At 32.2% G+C, this 22,468-nt stretch overlaps 1 protein-coding gene and 1 long non-coding RNA gene across 5 annotated transcripts in view; one reads left to right on the top strand and one right to left on the bottom strand.

Moving 5' to 3' along the window:
• The window catches only part of LOC145686159 (uncharacterized), a 550,748-nt gene that overhangs the window by 510,985 nt on the left and 17,295 nt on the right, over positions 1-22,468 (top strand). For all 4 annotated transcript variants that reach the window (XM_081759157.1, XM_081759158.1, XM_081759159.1 and 1 more), the window contains 7 exons: positions 560-641; positions 4,427-4,573; positions 5,788-5,843; positions 7,267-7,545; positions 9,785-10,002; positions 12,522-12,685; positions 15,571-15,688. In XM_081759157.1, the coding sequence (XP_081615283.1) occupies positions 560-641; positions 4,427-4,573; positions 5,788-5,843; positions 7,267-7,545; positions 9,785-10,002; positions 12,522-12,685; positions 15,571-15,688 (1,064 nt within the window). The remainder of the gene's footprint in view (positions 1-559; positions 642-4,426; positions 4,574-5,787; positions 5,844-7,266; positions 7,546-9,784; positions 10,003-12,521; positions 12,686-15,570; positions 15,689-22,468) is intronic.
• The window catches only part of LOC145686161 (uncharacterized), a 44,017-nt gene continuing 26,150 nt past the window's right edge, over positions 4,602-22,468 (bottom strand). The window contains exon 2 of the long non-coding RNA XR_014131536.1: positions 4,602-5,123. This is a non-coding gene — a long non-coding RNA (uncharacterized LOC145686161). The remainder of the gene's footprint in view (positions 5,124-22,468) is intronic.

Here is a 22,468-nt window from a genome sequence, read left to right as displayed (position 1 = left end):
ATTTTAATTTAACGAGTAAGTGAATTTCTAGTTAATGCTGCGAAGAAAAAGCTATTGGTTTTTCGTGTTAAGAGAAAATGTACATAGAATGTATTATTCCATAGATTAAACAAAGATATGTTTTATCTTTGTTTAATCTATGGAATAATACATGTAAATATATTATGTTATACTCTGCCTGTTATTTGCTAGTACGGTCACCAACAGAAGTACGCGTCTTCAACTGTATTTTTTAAAGTCGATAACTGCAGAACAAATGCACCAATTTAAGTGCAATTTTTGTCATGAAAACTGAATTTAAAATCCCACTTTTGTTTGGAAGTTACTAATTTTAAGAGCAAGCACTGAATATATTGGATATAATACACCTTGACTGTTGACTCTATAACCGCATATATTAGTATGAAATTCAAGGCGTCTTCTCGTCTTCGCAACTTTTTCGTATTTTCGTCTTCACCTAATGAAAAAGTGAAATAGTAGTATTAAACAACGTATTATTCCCTTTTCTATTACTAAATGTCCCTTTTCTTATTGTCACTCTTTCTTCTTTACTCGACAGCTTGATGCCTTTGCAACACCACAGCTGAAGAAGGACTTGGAAAGTATGAAGGCTGAATGGGTGAAAACAAAATTAGAATTAGGTAAGATTACTGTTAATATTTCTTTAGTTGTAGTAATGTTGACAATCACATTTAAAAAAATATTTTTAACAACAGTTATCTGTATTATTGCATTTATTATTATTATTATTATTATTATTATTATTATTATTATTATTATTATTATTATTATATTACGAAAAACGAAATGTATATAAAAAGTATTCATAATTTGTTAGGACCTATTATCTACTTGTTGAATTATTTAATATAATGATTTAAAATTATGAGAATATAAGGGTTGGAAAATATTTAGCTACTCTTTGATTGGTTGGAAAAACAGTCTGTGATGTCGAAGCATAAAGGCAATGGAGCATATAAATCAGGTTTCTTCAATAAAACGTATTTTTGCCGTATTCATACATTTGTGCTACTTTATTACAAAGATTAATAAAATAATTTTCGAGTGATTTTGTTACTCAGAATAAGGATACCTGTTTAACACACTAACAGAATTATTGTGTGTACCTAACTCTTTTGCTTAAAATTAATAGTGCTTATTCAGGACCGGATCCAGGATTTTCTGAAGGGGGTGCACCAATAACTATCAGTACATTTGAATCAAATTTAATTTTTTTTTAAATGCCTTTAGGCATCTGTGATGTGTATGAGCAACTGATTTAAACTATTGTGTTTAGCAAAACTCCGCTTTCTTTTAAGCCCGAAACAGAAACATGACATGAAATTTTAGGAAAGTATTGCTATTTCCACTGTCAGTTTCTCACTTGAGGTAGTGTATATTCAGAACGAAAGGGGTGCACGTGCTCCGGTGCACCCCCCTAAATCCGGCCCTGTGCTTATTCATTCAGCGTTTTAAAACAATTATATTACTATTACAAAATAATCGGCATTGTTTAAGTAATAAATAAATAAATTTGATATAGAAATCTGCAACACACTGGTGAATGTGTTACGTAATACATATGTTTTTATTCTGTATATGAAATCATATAAAAGTATCAATATTTGAAAATACTTATTGTTTAGTTGTTTGTTTTCCCTGTTTTTGTAAAAGATTATCCTCGAATCATAGTTTTATGCGATATTTTGTAATTGTGTTCCTGTTTAATTCAAACTGTAAGCATTCTTCTTTTAAAATATTTTGTAGTGAAAACTCTCTGAAGATAAACCAATTGTTGTTGGCAATTTTGTTTTTCAAATTTATTCATATTCTACAAGGATTACTTTTAGGATAAGATTAAGTAAAGCCATTGTAAGAGATAAGATACAATAATTAAATTCAGCCACTAAAAGAATAATGACGTATGACTGGTGAAAAAAAATCTCAGCATTGTTGTTGTAGTCCTTGGTGTATTGACCTTATATTCTAAAGTTAGTGAAAAATACGTGTATGAGAGATAAGTGTACATTTTTCACAGTATTTCCCATTTATCTTAAATACTGAATAGAAATTTGTAACCATTTAGTTTTACCAATTTCTTGTCCATATTATATGGTGAGAGTATGAGTTGACAGAACATTAATATCTCGAATGTTAAAAACCTTACACACCTTGCACCATCATTTAATACATCACTAGTAGCCTAGGGCGCCCATGTTGTGGTTTCCAGAGGGGGCAGTTGTAAGCGACATTTCAAATATAGTTTCAAATTTTGCTGTAACTATTCTAAAAATTCTATTGGGTTTTCGATCTTCCGAAGTACAATTTCCTCTAGAGGGAGGCGAGCGCCCACCTTGTATCCCCCTAATGAGCGCCCTTGCTAGTAGCACATATCGACTCAATTAAAAAGGAAAACTTTATGAATGCTGAACAGCAATAATTATTTTTGTCAGCGCATTTGATAGAGAGAATTTCGTTAACCAATAAGAACAATTATTGAATATGTCATCTTTTTAACCACATTAAAATCGTCTTAATCATTTGGCATCCAATGGATCATACGAGATAATACAGAATTTGTCATTTATCAAGCAGATTGTTACTTAATGTGAATTATAAAAACGTAGAATGACTAAAATTAGATTACGACGTAGAAATAGTAGGTATTGAACACAAATATAAATCGTAAATTTGAATAATTAATATTTTTCTGACCAGAGTATGATTTCTTTATTAAAATAAGTCGTAACAGTTTCAATAACGTAACGTTATCTTCATCAGACGTTAATTGGCATATAAATGTTCATATTAATGTAGGTAATACAGACATCATAATATTAAATTACTTGCTGAATATACCCATTCTTCGCATGGTGGCTGTATTTGGATGTCAACGCCTGTAGGAGCATCAATATTAATTTCAGCGACCGCAAAAACTATGAATTTGAACAAATATCGGTCATTTTGGGCTATTTTTACATGTCTCGGTACCCCCTTCCCCCGCTGACCTCGGCTCGCATACAATGGTAGCTGAATTTGAAAGCCATAGCTAATGGAAGTGTCACCATTGATCTCAGCGACCGCGAAAACTATGAATTAGACACTAATATCGGTAATTTTCTACTACCTGTACTTTTACATGTCTCGGCCCTCTGGGACCCCCCTGGTTCGAATTTAAAAAACACGCTTGGTCTGGGGCCTGGACCTAAGTACCCGTGACCCACATTTGGCAACTCTCAGTCCACTTGTCTGGTCCCGCACACACACACACACACACTAACTCTTTATTTTATTTATATTAGATTAATATACAATTGTAATTGTTGCGTTTTATATAATTTTAAATTTTTAATATGTAAGAATAAGGTATTGTTATAATTTACGGTTTCATTTTAATATCACTGTAATCATCATTGGGGAGTAAGTAAAAAAGAGAAAAATGGTGATAATAGTGAAAACTATCAGGAGCTACCGCAATGTCACATGAGTTGACCCCAGATCAGACCCAGAGGAAAGTGTGTATGTGCCGACAACTGTTGCAAAATCCGCGTCATGTGCATTTCCTGAAACAGAAAAAAAAGTTTTTTTTTTCTTTCTTCGAAATTCGAATGTGCTAAAACAATGTTTTAGCAAGAACAAACTTTCAGAATTGTTCGTCAAACAGGACCGTTTCGAGCATAAAGTCATGCTCTATTTGTAGTAAAACTACGAGAGGGTAATACACTTCGAGTTCATTCCTAATAGTCTTACCATGAGTGCCAATCTTTATTCCGAATAGTTGGATGTATGCAGTACTACAGCAAAAATATCCTGCATTGGTGAACCGAAAGCACGCTCTGCTGCAACAGGATAATGCAAAACCATCCTTGGGTTGAAAAACCCGACAAAATATTCAGGAACTGATGCTACATCTGCAGTAAAACCCTGACATTGGCCCTCCGAATTTCTACTTGTTTTGGTCCCTGGCTCATTTCCTGAAATCGCCATGCTTCACCAACCAAGAGAATGTGGAAACAGCTGACTTCTTTGTAAGGACAAGACGTGGTATCGACATGGAATCGAGTAAGTGGCAGGAAGGTAGCTGCAAACAGTCCAACACAAGGGGCTATATTTTAAATATTAGGCACCTTTCATTGCACTATAATAAATACAAGCATATATTAGAATATTGCAAGATTAATGACATACCCTTTTATTAATTTTAAATAATGCATATTAATAACAGAAACTGTGTTTACTTGAATGCCTTAGAATAATATCTTGAAATTTCCATTGATGTTACAGAAATATAAACTATTTTATAAAGCGGTAATTATTATTTTCGTCAGTTCACTTGGTGTAAGAGAATTCGTTGGAATATACTTTCTTTTATTTTTCTTAAATTCATTCTATGTATACGGCATTCATTTGGTGTAACATTTTGCAGAGGAAGCTAAAGCGAGTTACAAACGATTAGAAGATGCCCTCTCAGAAGAAGTAGCGAGGCATCAACAGCAGATTGAAGAATTAGGGCAGGATCACCAGCAAGAAGTAGCACACTTACAGGCCCAGCATGAAGAAGTTATGAACGGAGGTAAATGGCTTTAAAGTCTGTGCATTAAGTAGATTTTGTTAAATTCATCTCTCTTTTCCTGAAATTGAACTCCAGAACACAACTGTTTCTGTGTGAGCCGTAGAGAAAATGCAAAGACCTATAAAATATGATTTTTCCTTATGAAATTAAAAAAAGAAAAGTTTGGTTGATAAATAATTTAAAGTATTTAATTGGTAAAAGAAAACGTTAAGGATAGTTACAGTAATTCCAGAAAAAGATGTTCTTGTAGCCTTCTTCTCAAATGTTTTAAAATAATGATTATTCCATTCATATCCACAGGACTGCTATAAATGATTCATTCGTTTTCAAAAAGCTATATTTTCGAAAGTATTACAAACATGAGAGATACATGACAATGACCGCAAACTCACCAAGGTTTTCCACACCCTCTACAAATGTTCTATATATACCTCTTTAACCACTCCACACAAGTCTTCGTAGTGTATCTCGTTCCACACATTTTGTAGCGTCATCTTGTGAATGGTCTGCACTGTAGCATTTTGGACTGGTACTAAACTCGTGCTGCCATCTGAAATACACAATACAAACTTGATGAATTTGCGGTTATTTTCATGTCTGCACGTGTAATACTTTTGAAAATATAGCTTTTTGTAAACGAATGAATTATTTAAAGTAGCCCTGTATAATCAACACTTTTATGTAGATCAAGAATCCGTACAAATTCCGTTACTAGGAGTACTGTTCATTTATACAATACAATACAATACAGAAGAATAGTTTTCTTTATATCAGATTGTGCAAAACGCAAAGTAGTTATAAGTATATTGGAATGAAATTATACTACTTTCTACCAGCTAGAATTAGAGAAATGGAGATTATTACCAATAGACAAGTGTATAATAGAATTTCAAGAAAATATTCGAAGCTAGAGTAGGAACTTCCCCCTCCCTGAATGCTATCATTTTATACTATTCAAAATATATCTCAAGTATGGTATACATTAATTATAAATATGTAATTGAAAATGTCTAACGACAGTACATAATCCTTATTCTTTTAATAAATTTGCAATAAGAGTTGTACAATAATTCGTAGTGTGAACAAATAAGCACAGAATTGAATAAAATTGAATGGTTAAAGAGTCTTTTGCAAATTTTTTGTCTTGTGATTTACTAATATCATAATTGACATATTCATACATAGGTGTTAATTTCATTGACTTTTCTTTTCAGTGGTCACAAAACACGAGTCAGACAAAAAAGACTTAGAGAAGCAGCTTATAGAACAGGTAAGTCTTAAATAAAATATAAGTTATTTGCTTTCTCTTTGCAGTTAGAGGTTTTTGTGATTCACTCAGCAAATATATACAATTTCAGTTTATGCATAGACAAGGGGTTGAACTAAGGTAAATATACCATCTTTACATTCAATCACAAAATTTCATTCTCTTTTTTTGAAGAACTTTTCCCGAGTGAAAAACTGATACAGAGAAAGTTAAAGCAGTGTAAAAATTAAACACCATACTTAAAACGTCAAAAGATGCGGAAGCAGACTGTTGGTAAACATGGAATAAGGCCACGGGCTGATAAGGTTTTTGAAATAAAGACACATACCCATATTAGTAGGTTGCTAAGGGATATACTGTGTAAACAGTTAGTTTATGTAATGGGTATTGATTAGGATGTATTGAGTGAAATCCAGATGAATATGGAATTATTGGAATAAAGATTGGTAATATATATCGATTGATTTGTTTAGACAAGATTGCTATGAAGATTATGAATATTAGGTAACTAGATATTGATTGGAGATAGATTGATCAGAAATGATTATGTAATGAAGATATAGCATGGTTTGATGATTAGAGTAATATTGAAATGTATAACCATATTAGTGTAAGTGTGGAATATTATTGATATAAGTAATATAGTTGCAATTGGCACAGTTTAAGAATAAAGGTACATAAGAATTCAGCAGCAGCTATTTACATTTTCCTAAGATTATTTATACAAATATTTCACAAAAGTAGTGAGATAAATTAAGTACAGAAAGTTTACTGGAACAGCTTAAAAATTGACTAGAAAGAGAAAGTGTATAATGTTCCAGGAGCATATTGTTTTACTTACTATAAAGTATGATTACCGACAATGTATGTTAAACTAATATAGATTGACTGTAACAAATAATAATTATACTTTTAAGACTATAAATAAAAATAATTATATATAAACAAGAAGTAATAGAATTCTCCTAGATATTTCACAAAGTCAATATAGATGCTTCTTCCGTACCGATAATATATATATAATGTGCCTAATTTACCAAAGGGATGTATTGTTTGACACCTGTTATATGAAATTGGAACACTTTGGGATCAAAGTGGCTAATAAAATACCTCAAATCTTTTAACATAGATTTTGTTTCGTTTAGTAAAAAATAGCATTCAGGTTAAAGAGCAAATGGAAATAATAGGTCTAGTCCAACAAAGTGACTACTACTCAGGTATATGTCAGTTGCTCTATCTTTGGGGATATACTTGTTTGAAGCAAGTTTTCGGTTATATATTATATGTGTAATCTTTAAAACATGACAATTTTTGTGAACAATTAAGATAATCACTTGTAAAATATAATGTAATTGCTGATTTAAAATGAAAGTTCTGTATTTCGAAGTTTTTCATGTTTAATATAAATATTTTTCTTCATTTTCAGGTGGAAGAAACGAGATGTCGTTACGAGGAAGAACTCAAAAGGCTTGAGATGTTACACAATGAAAAGGTGGAAGCTCTGTTAGCAGATAGCCAGGCCCGAATCGACATGCTGAAGGCTGAACACGAGAAAACAGTCGCGTTCTTAAGGAAGGAATGGGCCGAGCGGGAGAAGCAACTTAATTCACAATTGGAGGCGATTGAAAAAGAATACACAGGCTTAAAAGAAAAGTCTCGGAAAATAATGGACAGTATGCAGAAGGATAAAGACACAAAGCTGCAGGTTCGTTAGTCTCATTTTTCCCAATAAAAATAATGGGTGTGACAATTTAATCTATTATAAATTAAATTAAGTAAGCATTTCGTAAATATTAATAAATACATTCGAGTTAATAGTGCATATGAGAGGCCTATATTATAGATCTTAGTGCCAAACAGAAGTGAATGTATTATTCGATACCAAGAAGATACATGTTACGTTAAAACTTAACCACTGTTACTATCTGTTCGTGATTATATACGGTCCAGGACTACATACCATTAATAAATATGCTATTGATACTCCATTTCTTTCATCTTGATTTACTAAACTACTTTCACATCATACAATTATTCTTTATATAACTTTAGTATACCTATTGCCAAGGTAAACACTTATTGTTTTCATAACATAAACCAGCGATATCTGATCTACGTCATACCACTTCCTAATTTAATCTTTTGCTTCGTTTTTTCACTGCACATACTTACTTTTATTAAAACATTCCTCGTCAAACTATTTTATACTGTACCCAACAATGTACTGAAGAAAGCTCTAGAGAATCTATAAGGAAGTTGACTGACTCATTGAATCTATCTTTTATTTATTTTTCTGCTGCGAAAATGACTTAAATGTCTGATGAAGATTATGAATTGATAATACAGCATTTTCCGTTTGAAATAGTTGAGACTTTTCTTTGTAAAGTTCATTTGTGAACGTCCTTGGTTAATTTTCGGATATTTAATATTGGTGATATTTAATTATGAACGAATGTATCTGTCACGTTTTAACGTGTATTTCTCTCATAAATAAAAGAGCTGTGTGCAAGATTCTGTATTCTTACATTTTTAAGTGATACCATGATCGTAACAATTTTAGTTTAAAGAGCCTCAATAACCATTTCGAATAGAAGTTAAGTAGTGGATAGTGTGCAGTGGAAGATGATGTTACTCACATTTAGTTTGAGGTATACATAGATTAACTTAAATTTTGATAATTCCTTTTACTCTAAATAATGTTCCAATTTTTGTAGTTATAAGAGTGAAAGAAGGCAGTACAAAATTCTATTCGAGAATAAAATTAACATAAGTCATTTCACTACTGGATTGAAGCAATTATACATATATGTATATTAATAAGTTTGAACATTCCGTTTGATATTCCTATATGTGTTGCCTCAAAGAACATTAGTTTACCGAAAAGGGAAGAACATTATCGATAAGCTCCCTCGTGCCTGTGTGGTTAGCGTACATGCATTTGGCGCTACAACGATATATTGTATCATTTCTTGTAATTTTAAGCTTGTAATTTTGGGCGATACCTGATTGTTTTATATGCACTAGTCAGCTATCTCAATAGAAGAAGAAGACGACAAAATTATGATTTTTGTTTTGAATTAATGTTTTCATATACTTTTTAATGTATGTAATGGAATGTTTTGTAACCATAACGACGGATAGCTTGTTGTCATAGTAATGAAAAACAAAGAAGAAGATGATATACTTTTACTGTTAGCTATAATGTAAAAAAAAAGTAAGTTATAACGTTTTAAGTTGCTCCACGTTAAAGATCTAAAAATTTGAATAAACGACATATTGTGCGATAGTGAGTGAATTATTTTGGTTTATTCATATGGCTCAATAATATTTTAAGGATCAGGAGTGATGTTATATAATAGCTCAGGAGACCCGGATTCTATTCTCGGTGAAAGGTAGACTCGAATTTCACGTTAAACTGAAGATCCATGTCTCATATAGCGTCAGTGTAGAAAGGGACGCTATATTTCTCTCCAACTAACTAACTACTGAAATAACTGTCAATTCACTTCGTCGGATATGGCATGCTATTTGCTGAGAAGAATGATGGAAATTTGCTTTTAATTTATTTCTATTTCTATAGTGTAGGAAGGTTCAGGGAAATACTCTAAAATATTGAAAATCCGGAGAATTCCTCAGGAGCAGAAGTGCTTCCCTCTCTACTTGGAATTTAATAAAGATCACTGTGCTCGGATAAATAAAATAACTACACCTATAACATAACAAAGGATTTATTAATAACCACTTTTTATTTGTAATAACAAAATTACACTTGTGTATTGATGAAGGTTTAGCCTTACTCAGTATTATCTTGTCGGTCTGTTTGGTACTCTTATGCTAAAAGTTGAAAAAGCTTATTACTAATGTAGTTACAAAAATCTTTAATAGAATAAATAATATGAAATTAGAGGAATATATATTAATTTTTTTATAATCTTATTGCTTAGGCTACTGCAACACGTTGCAAAGAGCTGCAAGACGAAGTATATTCGTTACAAACTGTTCTTGACTTAAAACGAACAGAGATTCACGAGCTACGAAAGAAGAACGAAGTGCTTCGCCGGGATGCCGAGGAACTTCCGATAGCCAATCAGAAAATCCAAGCCTTAAACGCCCGTGTAGAAGATCTGCAAGTGCAACTTCAGCGAAAGTCTAGTTTCGAAAGGTAATCTTACATTTTAAATAAAACAGTGTTAGTACAAGTAATTTTAGTCTGTTTACTTTCATAATCAGTGCATCATATAAGTTTGATCTTTGTCTTCTTTCTCATTTCAAGTAAGAGTGAGAGTGAGTGAGTGAGTGAGTGAGAGAGAGAGAGAGAGAGAGAGAGAGAGAGAGAGAGAGAGAGAGAATGAGAGTGAGTGAGTGTGTGTGTGTGTGTGAGAGAGAGAGTGAGTGAGTGATATATATAATATGTATGTATGTATATATGTAACGTTTATGAATAAGCTGGTAATCTAGTGGGCGATAATACAGATATTAAGTTAATGCAGTGGAATACAGTTTGTTGCACAGTGGGACTGTTGATAGATCGACCCTGAAGATCCAATCTATCCTTTACAGTTGTGTAATCATAACTAACTATACTGTTCCATTTTATTTTAATCAATTGTGCCATCTATGGAAATTTATTATTATTTATCATTATTAGTGAATAACTACCAGTACGTTGACATAAACTCGTCACACAATGTGGTGCCTGATGGACAAAAAGAGGAAAATAGAGGTTACCGAAATTAGTTTAAAATAACACTAGGTAATTAGAAATAAGATGCAAACAATCAAACGATGTTTTCAAAATGCATCGCCGATATGATGACTTCACGTATACTTCCCTCAGTTTTGTCGTCGGCGTAAAAGACGCAGTACCTTCATCTGAATATCGTTTCTGCGTTTTTTTTCATACTTAGTGATTAATTCATTGATGCAAATAAGCAACAAAATTTTACTAGCCCACATCCCACAATAGAAATAATTTATTCACCTTGGGTGTGATATTAAATACTCGCCCGCACCGATGAAATACTCGCCGAGGCGAGTGGTTATTTCATTCCTGAATTAAGTATTGACAATGATTTCTTACACGCATTTTGTAGGCTGAGGTGTGGGTATCCTTTAACCGAAAAATCATTTGCTGTGAGACTGTTCTAAAGATGTAACCTTGCCAGAATATGTTGAAGACTAGTGATGTACGCAGAATTTCATCAAAGTAGGGAAAGGAATGTCGAAGCACTCAGTTTCATATTCTTTTAGGACACGATTTTATATATATGTAAAATCTTGATAAAATAAGTTTGATTTCTCTTCAGTACCATAATACCTTACTCAATTGGGAAGGGGGTAAAAGCTCCAACACCCTTGCGTACGTTACTATCGAGAACAGCGAGCTTTATTCAGTTCCGGTTATTTAACAACTTCTTGCACCTACATGCCACTTTTTTGGGTTATAGCTGTTTATTTTTGACGAATTATTTGAGACATGGTTGTGATGAATAAACATGTAGTCATCTCTGCCGCGATTTTTTCTAAACGCTATCTAGCTGTATACTAAATTATTCCTGGAATATGTTGAGGACAATTGAAGGGTTGGGTGCAAGAACCAAGTAGGTCTTTTTTTTTTTTTTTTTTGTAGCGAATTTTAGATTGTTACAATTCTAATCGAAAAAAAAATCACTCTACATTGTGCGCAACAATCATGTAGATCCGATTATTATATTCAGTGTTATAATGCAAAGGATGTACCTATATACAGTGTTGATCGTGAAGTTAGAGCAAGAAACAGACAGCTGCGGAAAAAATTCTAATAGTGGACATTCCTGGTTCTTGCATTCAACCCTTTAATATGTTATTTAACTATTTAATGCACCAAGCTGCGCTACTTTTTATTATAGTAATTTATTGTGAAGTATTCTTTGTCACTAACAATGGAAAGTCGATGATGGTATTCAAAGTCACTTTATACAGTATGTATTCGCAATACTGAATCTTCTCGTGTTGAAGAATGGTGAACATTTAAACAAGTGATGCATTCAATAGAAACATTCCAAGACAAAAAGTCGTATTTATCGTAAATGTGTAATTTTATTTACATGCAATAATTGCCATTAAAATAAACACAATTTTCTTTATTTTACTCAGAAAAAGTCCATATTTGTGCCAAAAGACAAATAAAGAGAATCTTGACGATAAAAGCTCGGTTGAAGTTTCTGTTCTGAATAATTGCCTCATTGTATTGCACGTCGCTACAAAGTTGACATCATCACATTGGCAACTGAGTTGATTCACTATTGTTCAGTAGGAGCTGAGCATTACGTAGTAATTTTGGTATTATTTACAATAAACAACACAGTTTGAAACTTCATAAAATTGATTTGTTTTACAAGTCTGCATACTTAGAAGAATCAGTTCTACCATCGACTCAAGAATGTCAACCAAATGATATTTTATGATATTGTTACTAGAAAATCATTGTCTTAGATGTACATACTACGTCAAATAATGTCGTAAGAAATTCTATCAAGTTAAAATTCTTTCTCATACATATACTTACGTAGAGGAAATAAAAAGTAATTTACAAAAGCACATAAGATTTGTATAGTTTCTGTATATGTGTATTTATGTATATATTAGTATCTCCAATTTTTATCTCGGGTTTTTAATATGTACTATTTTTTTTTTCAATAGACAATTATCACAAGAGAATCGCGCTCTCCTCGAGTCCTTCCATCAAGAATCAAAACAAAATAAAAGGCTGTCTCTTCAGAACGAAGAGCTTCAATGGAAATTGAAACAAAATTCAGAAGTTGTTACGGTGTTAGCTGCTATGTCTGGAGTTTCAGAACTACCACGTAAGTTTCATAAGTTTTATATATACATATAAGAAACAAAATATAACACGTTTTTCACTATTCAAGGTAGTAAAGCAAATCAAATGTAACGAAAATTGTATTAAGAAAATCCAATAAATTCTCAGCTATATGGAATGTCATTAAGAGGGAACTGAACACAAGATACAATATAAAAGAAACTATAGAACTACCGTACAATAAACACTGAATAAGCAATTCCTCTCAAATATTTACCTAATATATTGCTATGTAGTCAACAAAATTAACAATTGTACTATGGTAAACCAACCATATATACAAAGTTTTAAATTATCTAAATATGAAACAGTAATATTTCTAAAGGGGGCACGGTGGCTCAGTGGTAGAGCGTTTGATCTGGTGCGTGGGGGTCCCTGGTTGGATCCCCGGCCACGTAAGTTAGTGGTGGACAATCGTGTTCGTGAGTTTTCTCGGGGTACTCCCGTTTCCTCCCACTCTGTCATTCCACCAATTCTCTCATCATTCACTTGATTTAATCACCGCATCCTTTAGCCTAAAGGGCATAATCGTGGACGTTAAACTGAAATATTTAATTTCATTTCAGAGTAATGTTTCTAAAGCGGGTATCAAGTAATGATATACAAAACGTTATTCAGAACTTAAAATGCATATGATCATGTCTTAGCGAGGTCCGTTACTGTAAGAAGAAATTAATAAATTAATTTATTTTAGAATAATTATGTTTTCTGATATATCTTTCCTTCTCATCTCGTATAGCCAGATAGGTTAAAGCAAGCAAAATATATTTTATTTCTCAGAAAAGAAGTGCAAGATTGTAGAAGCAACAATAAATGATCTGTTTACATAGTATCTTCAAAAGTATAATATGATAGCTGATGCTGAAAATGATCTACGGAAAGAAAAACGGAAAACTTAGAGATCACGTAAACAACTGCTTTAAATCTTATTTTAAAAATCAGTTGAGATACAATATACAGGTTCAAATGAAGTAGGAACATCAATCCATTTTTAATAATAATAATATCTTCTGAAGTACCACAAGGATCACTTTAGGACTAGTACTTCTCTTAATATTTATTAATCTACCTCTAGCACTACCAACAACAAAAACAACTCTTTCCGCTAATGATAAAAGCTTTGCTATTACAGTCAAAAGAGAGCAACAAATGAGTCGAATAGTGATTCATCAGAACAAATTCCAATTAAATACAGATAGAACAATAACAGAAAACTTTTATCATGTAAGAAGGAAACCAGGAAACAGATAATTAAGACTACAAGTAGTATTATTAATTACCAAGTAATGCGAAATTTTTAAGTTTATCGATAAATGTGAATCTAAAATGGGCTACTCAAATTCAGCTACTAGCCAATAAGCTGAGAACTGTTATGTACCTAATTAAAACTGTAGCAAAAGAAAATACGAAAATATTGCACGAACAGTGTTCTTAGGTGAATTCGAGTCACACGTTAGGTAAGATATATTTTAGTCAGTTAATAGAGGTATATTATTACCAAAAATAGAAAACAAGCAACTAGACTCCCTTTAGTGCAAAGCCAAGTAAATCATATAGAGAAATATTTTAGAAAATTATCAAAGAACACTTGAATAGCATCACAAAATTAATTGAAAATAAACATTCGTCGAACATAAATTTCTATATGCTACGTCACAATATATCATTAAATAAGCAAGGTTTGAGGTACATGACAAGTATTATATACAGCAAATTACTAAATTACAAGAAATCAGTAAGACGCTAAAAATTAATAAGGCTAATTAAATAATTTCTTGTTTATCGTTGTTTTTGTTCTGTAAATGAATACCTAAATTGGAGAACGTACATAAAGAAAAAAGGATTAGACATATCTTGTAGTATACGAAGATGCTATTAATAATTACATACGTAATATTATGCATTTATTGTAGTTAGCTATACTAGTGATTGTTTTTAGATTAGGATTGTGTGTCTTATCCAAACCATACATACCATACATGCACTCAAAATATGAAAAAAGATAAAACACAAATGCAAATGTTACATTAATAATTTGATCATTTGTTAGAAAAAATAAGTTCTAGTAATATCTTTCCTTTGGTTAGTCTACTATTAATATAAACTTGATTCTTTTCCAGGAAGTTTTAATATGAATAAGTAATAAATTAGTGAAACAGAAGTGTTCGTACCCTTGTCGATTTAAAAAATAAATCCAAATCGGAACGTTTGGAAGTTAAAAGTAACTTTGACTATGTAACTATTCTCTGGTTTCGGAATCAATAGTACGATTGGTTCGAACATACTATAATACGTTCAAGATTGAATATTTAAAAACCGTTCATTTTTCCAGAAGCATCCAAATGTTTACATTGGTATGAAGGATCTAGATCAAACTATTGTCTGCTTGATTAATGAATTGTACCTTTAAACAAAACTTTTTATGGCTTGTCCTGATCTTCGTTTTTCCGAATGAATACACACCAACTAATTATTTCTTGATAGGCTGAGAGAGTTAAAGCTAGAACCACTAGGACTACACAGTAACATCTTTTCTAAAATATTTTATAATATATTGAATTTCCATTGTAAGTATCACTCACGTCTTGTTTCACTAAATCTAGATAATATATGTTCCATAATTTGAAATTCTTTGTACAACTCAAATATGGGTTTGTTATCTTGTCAATACTGCTTTTATTTAATAAATTGCTGAAAAGTACATTGATTGTTGGTGAATAGTTTAAGCTATTTCTCAGTTGTTTTCACTTGTAATTAGGCATATGCATATTAGTTTGTATTTGCTTTTGTATCTGTTACAGATGTGTTCATTATTTTTTAATCATGCATAATCTGATATATATATTTTTTATTATTTTTAAATTGCAGCAACACTGTCAGGTTCCCTCCACATTCCGCCAAGTCCAACTAATGGAAGAAAAAGTTCCAATGAAACGTCGCAATCCCGAGGTAGTCCCGAGTCACCACCGTCACATAGTTTTCCAAGGTAAATTGGTACCAGAGTTTACCATGCGATTTCGATAAAAACTTCTTTTTACAAACGCTTGATAGTGTTTGTTTGTTTGTGTGTGTGTGTGTGTGTATATATATACAGTATATATTTGAAGTAATGACGTAGTAGAAAAATCTTGTGAGGTTTTCAATAGAGTAATTGTTCAATACAATTCTATGTACGACTCAGTGGCTGCTCTTGAGTGAAATCACGTTGATAGAAATTTAAATGTTATCGCTTCAAGGTAAAGGAAGAACACCTCTTAACCTCTTAAGGTTCTAATTCTTCTATACAAGTGTAATATATATATATATATATATATATATATATATATATATATATATATATATAAATAAAGGGATGGCCAATTCCGGAATCTTTACTTTCCGGAATCCGAAAAGAAAATTCGGAAAAATCCGGAATTTAGAAAATTCCGGAACTTTTTCCGAATTTCGGAAAGTGAAATTTCTGATTCCGGAAAATTTTGGCCATTCCTTTTATATATACACATTACTTTTCTTCTTGTAGTTTGTAGCGATAAAATTGTAATTTTTATGGATGACTGCCTTCAAGAGCCGCGATTGGCACGAAAGGAAATACAGTTCTTTTTAAATGATTAAGATCATTATTTTAAAGCATGGCTGTACCAACTTAATAATAATAATAATAATAATAATAATAAAGTAAATAAGGAACGTTAGTTTTACCATACGTAAAACTTATCTGGTTTGGTACTTACACATGGCTTTTGTTATCAATATAACAAAGTTCAGATAATTGATAATACCAGAACTTTCGTCAAATATTGAATTATTCGAGATTACAGTATTATTATTATTTCATGGTATTTCACTTCGTTATTGCGTTCTCCTAATATGTTTTTCTCTTTTTTTTAAATGTAGAATGGTATAACGTAATTGATAGGAACTAGGCTAAATTCGAAATGCATTTTTGTTTTAAATGTACAAAATTACAATTCAAAGGATTTCTTTCCAAAGTATTTTAATGTACAGAACAACTTGTCATGATCATTCGGATCTTAAGAGCTATGATTGAAATTCCGAAGATTTTAAGAAGTAATATTAATAGACTAGGGGTGTTGGGAGTATAGAGACCTAATTCTGCTTGTAGGCTATCTACTATCACTTAATTACCAATAAGATTTCAACTTTTATTAGAAAAGTTCCATGAAAATCACAATATTGAAAGAAATGTGCTAAATGTTGACACTTAAAGTTCTATTTGTTGATAAATAATGGTGACTCGTACATAATATTCTATTTAAAAGTTGGTCAAAAAATTAATCCTAAGTCAAGATTATTTTGAGATGATATACGTAGTAATAGTGCTAAAAAATTAAGTAATATTGTAGGGAAGAAAAAAAGTTACGGGCTTGAGGAACTTACAAAAATTTTATTTAACATTTATTTCATTTATATAATAAAGGTAGGGTCGGTTCCTCGTAGTGTGTTTTAATGTTTGCATACGTCATGAGAATAGTTCGATAGAAATACAATAACAAATTACATTGATTTTAAAAAAATTAGTGTAATGTTTCAGAGTTGATATTGCTTCTAAAAATGAGCCGAAAAGAAAATTTCAAACCGGTCATGGTTTGGAGTTGTGTCATAATGTGTAAGGAAAACAAAGCACGGTAAATAACAATTGCAGTGGAATCGTTCCTTTTCCTTAATAAAGTTATACTTAAAGAATAGATAAAGAACGTTAGCATGATTACGTAAAGGATTTCTAATTTTGGTATGTAATTGTTCGAAAGATTATTCAAAATCATAATTTATTTAGGAAAACTACGATTCTAGTTCTTTCAGCATTACTGATAGGATACTATTGTCTAGTTAAGTATAACATTCTACCGGATGTCTCACATAAAACCGGCCCGCCGGCCTATTCTATATAGAAACTGATTTTGCAGTCATTATATGAGGGACAGTCAAAGTTTCCGGAATGCTGCTGCTGTTCTGGCATTTGTAATGCACTCACAATGAATCTTGGGCAAAACAGATCCCTAGGTTATCTAATTTTGAATTTAACAAGTGTGAACACGTCTTAACAGGCAGTGTGCGAGGAGTGTGTGGTGATCAGTAGGAGCAGTTTCACAGATCGAGCAACGCGTAAGCATCAAGTTCATGTGCAAATTGGGGAAAATATTATTTAGACAGTCTGATAGTCTTAAAAACAGTTCAGAGCCTTCGGATGTTTGACTTTTCCCAAAGCTAAAAATGGGTCTTCCCGTTTCGCCAACCTAGAAGAGATCAAAAACTAACGCGACGGGTGAACTTCAGAAGATAGCAAAAGAGGCCTTTCGTTCGTGTTCGTTTGTTAGTTTGTTAGTTTTAGTTAGTTTTAGTTTGTTAGTTAGTTTTAGTTAGTTAGTTAGTTTTAGTTAGTTAGTTAGTTAGTTTTAGATTGTTAGTTAGTTAGTTTTAGTTTGTTAGTTAGTTAGTTTTAGTTTGTTTGTTTGTTTGTTTTTCGAAGATTCCAACTTTGAAGGCGATTAAATAAATGTATACTTATGCTGTGGTAATAAAGAGCTACAACAAAATTCCGGGAAATTTTTGATTGCCCCTCGTACATTATAAATAGTAGTTTATCTTACTTTTTATTGTATCATGAGACTGGCTTATTTGTGGAGCAAATGCAGCGACAGCAGCAACAACGCGAGAAATTACAGAAAAAGGATACTTGGGTTAGGCCGGCCAGCCGGTTTCGCATGCGACACCTAGTGTAAAATTTTATACTTTACTGCTTAACGGTTAATTTCAAAGCTTATTTTCTCCAACATTGTAAGTCTTGTAGCTCAGGAACAAATCCAACTTCATATTTATTTATTATACGATTTTTGTGCCTGGAGGTAAAGTATCCCAAGCATTGTTGTATGAATTTAGCAAAACTCTGTAGATAAATACAAAGATTTTGATGAAAATAGTTTGGTCTACGAAGTGCTGTCTGATGACAGTTCTTCTTTGATAGGCCTTAGGCAGTATCTGTCGTGTAAGCAATTTTTTTTTTTAAAGTCCATTGTAAATAGCATTCTAAACAACTTTGTATGTATGTATGTATGTCAGTGTGTATAAAAGAATGCATGTTGTCCCTTTAGTTCTTAAAATGAGCTGAATGCATGTAAAATTGTTCACTGAATGCTGACTAAAGAAAGCCTGATCGGAAGTCTCACTGAATTGAAGATGATTTATGTTCATAAGATCCTAGAAAACACCAAAATTGCATGCTGAAAGTCAGTCATATAATAACCTTTCAATTATCAATTAATTAACTTTGGTTTCATTTTAAATTACCTAATCATTTATCTTCTTCCATGAAAGCTGTAGGAATGGTAGAGAGAGATGTGAGTGTGGTAATGAAATATTCCTTTCGTTCTATAGGAATAGGAAGAAAAGGGGAAGAACAATTACGAGAATTGATCGTCTTGTCAAATTTAATAATTATTAGTAACAAAACTACTTTATTAAATATATAGTTTCCTATAAATACAAGTCATAAAGTCTTTAATTAGAAGTGAAATAACGACATAGATGTACAGTATAAATTACGAATATTATTACTATTAAATATTCCTATCGCAAGCCACGAGTATTTGAAATATCAGAATTTCTTCAAGATTTATCACCGAAATTAACTCCTCTTAATTACAAAATTGAAGTGCAGTTTGTAAGTGTCATACAAAATATCTACCTTTCTCTCTCTCTCTCTTTCAAATTACTTTAATCATTAACGATGTGATTTGTTAGTTGCTAGAAAATAAGACATCCATTTCCCGATCCCGACTTCCTTGAGCAATTGGTCATCTGTTGCAGAATTCTAAAGCATTGATATTTGAATCGGGTCCTGTACAAGTTCCTAAATGAAGCCTTGAACCTATTGTGGTAGTTCCATTGTTTTTGGATCAAGAGATCCAATATATTTCAGACATTTTCTTGTAGGCCTTATGTCTGGAGAACTAGGCTACATATAGTGTAGCCAAAACCAACCTATCAGTTAACTCAGTATGATGTGCTTATTCCATAGAAAAGACGAAAACTCGATTTAGGAGCCGTTCAAAAATTTTGTGGCTCCTGATCCAAAAACTAATTATTGGCCCAAGATCGCAATTTTTTGATCCATTTTTAGGTTTCCTAAAATTCTTTTCTAGTTACTTATTTTAAAATTCGTGTTACACTGCTTTTGACACCTATAACTTTGGAATTACTCATGTTAACTCCTTTTCAGCATCTGATGCATATTGTCAGACTTTACAAATAAAATAAAATAGAAAGTCAGGCTTTGCTTATTTATATTAATATTTTAACAAAAATGCAGAACCACTCCTTATTGTAATCCCCCCCAAAAATTTGCGAATAGAATTTTTTTTTTTTAGTTTAACGTCCCACGATTGTGCCCAAGGCTGAAGGAGACTGTGGTGATAAATAAATAATAATGGTGGAATGAAGAAAGTGGAAAGAAACTGAAGAACCCCGAAAACATTCACGCACATGCTGTGTTTGTCTACGATAATAATAATAATAAAACAATAAACACAAACAATAAACAATAAAACAATAAAACAATAAACAATAAGACGGAATTAAATTCGATAAACGTAATTAAGTTGAAACAAAGGAATCTATAAATTGCATTTTATAAAATACCAGTGGCTCAGTGGTAGAGCGTTTACCTCTGGTACAAAGGGGCCTGGGTTCGATCCCAGCTCGCGCCAAGTGAACTTTATGGTGAACAAACGTCGTGTGTGTGTGGGTTTTCTCGGAATTCTCCCGCTTCCTCCCAATTTCTTCATTTCACCATTTCATTCATTTCTCATAATCATTGTCTCCTTTAGCCTAGCCGGTATAAACGTGGGACGTAAAACTTAGATTTCATTTCGAACTTTCCAAAAACAACCAGTGCAGTATCAGACAGATTCTTTAAAATTTAAAAATGGTAATCAGAAGCAATGCGGTACGACAGGCTTACATCTGTTGGATAGGAAAATTGATATACTGGGCTGAGATTGCTATGAATTTTGATATTAGAAGAAAAGTAAGACGTTGTTTATTAACATACGAGTGTTGCGAGGTACAAAATAAATGGTTGATGGGCATAAGCCTAGTACATCACTGTGGGACTGCTAATGTTGGAATAATGCAATAATTTATGACTGACGGTACCTAATACATGTACTTGACTGAGATATAGTTTGTAAATCGAATACGGTCCGAATTGGAAGTACAGGTACAGATGAGTTGCAGTATATAAGGATAATCATCTATCAGGTGTAACTACCTAATGAAGTAATATCCTGCAGTTCTGGTGTTCTGATATTCCTGTAAAATTGAAAATAATTAAACTTAACCTAATATAACGGTAGCTGTGATAGTTCAAATCTTGATTTTAAACAATACTACAACACCCTCCTTCAATACATGCGTGTCTAACTTCCCATTCACTAATCACTGAGTGGGCGTGCAATTCGCTATTAAAAGCCCACCACTCAATTGTGATAGTGACGTTATATACGAGTTTGATGCGTCTGTGCATGACGACCAGCTTTTCTAAGCTAGGGTGACCAGATTTAGAAAAATAAAGAAACTGGAAGCTGTGCCAACTGGCATAATTTGAATTCACATAGGTATAGTCAGTTACGTCGTTATTCTTGCCGGTGAAGAAAAAGTGTCCTTACAGGACCTAAGTAAATAAAATTTAAAAAAATGCGTCCTGTTTGCATTTTTTCTGAGACACTGGGCGACTTCTTTACAAATGGAACGTTTGGTTATCCTATACTAGGCAAGACATAACAACACTTGCCTTATGAGGAATTAGTTCTCGCTGAATATTTGACTTAATAAACGAAGTGTCTCAGAAACCGGTGTTGCTATAACCAAGTCCAACCATACTAACATCATAACATGACATGGACATGAATTAACGAAAATAGATTAATACCTTTCGCGCCATGCTTCATCATACAGAGAAGGAAGTGAAAATAGAAAGGAAAGATTCACGTGACTGAATGGCGTCGCTTCGCAAGCTTCTCATTAACTGATATTCTGTGTGACATTTTTTCCTGGTTCTTCTCATTCCTTCAGATGAACCATTGTTACTAAAAATTACAGTTCGTGGTGTGATATTTTCTAAACTCATATTTTCTGCTAAGTAATTAGTTTTTCATGACACCCATAATTTTAAAAGCTTAAAACGGGGTTCTGTTTCAAACAGTCGAACTGTAAGACTAGGGGAGCTATGTATACAACTTGCTCTAATTTTAATTTTACGTACCCAAAATTCAGTCTTAAGAATTCCGACGAGGAAACCAAGATATCAAGTGCAGTCGAGAATTATATGAACATCTGACATTGTCTAATTATGGCAGGGTGAAACTTCTATATATGATTGATACTTTATTTTCCACATAAGAAACACGACCTCGCGTTATCTGCTAAATATGACGGGAGATTTAAACTTACGATATATTGAAACCAATTTATAGTAATAATTTCTAGTTATGAATTATGTATCTTTTTGTGTTCTTGCAAGAATCCTAAAGAATTAGTCCTCAGTTTATTTTGTCTTTTATACTCAAGCGATAATATGCTTTTGCGATTTTATACATACTTTATTTTGTGACACATGATGTTAAAAGTTCAGGAAAACAATCTAAGAGAAGCCTGAATAGAGAAATGTGTTTTTCTCAATTTTTTAAAAAAGAAATATTACCCCATGATAAATTGTAAGGTATTCCATTATATATCATAGAAATATCTT

This window comes from Thermobia domestica, chromosome 5 (genome assembly GCF_964235325.1).
Source record: "Thermobia domestica chromosome 5, izTheDome1.hap1.1, whole genome shotgun sequence".
Lineage (NCBI taxonomy): Eukaryota > Metazoa > Arthropoda > Insecta > Zygentoma > Lepismatidae > Thermobia > Thermobia domestica.
Note: the sequence above shows the minus strand (reverse complement) of the source record. Positions and strands in the feature narration are given on the sequence as shown.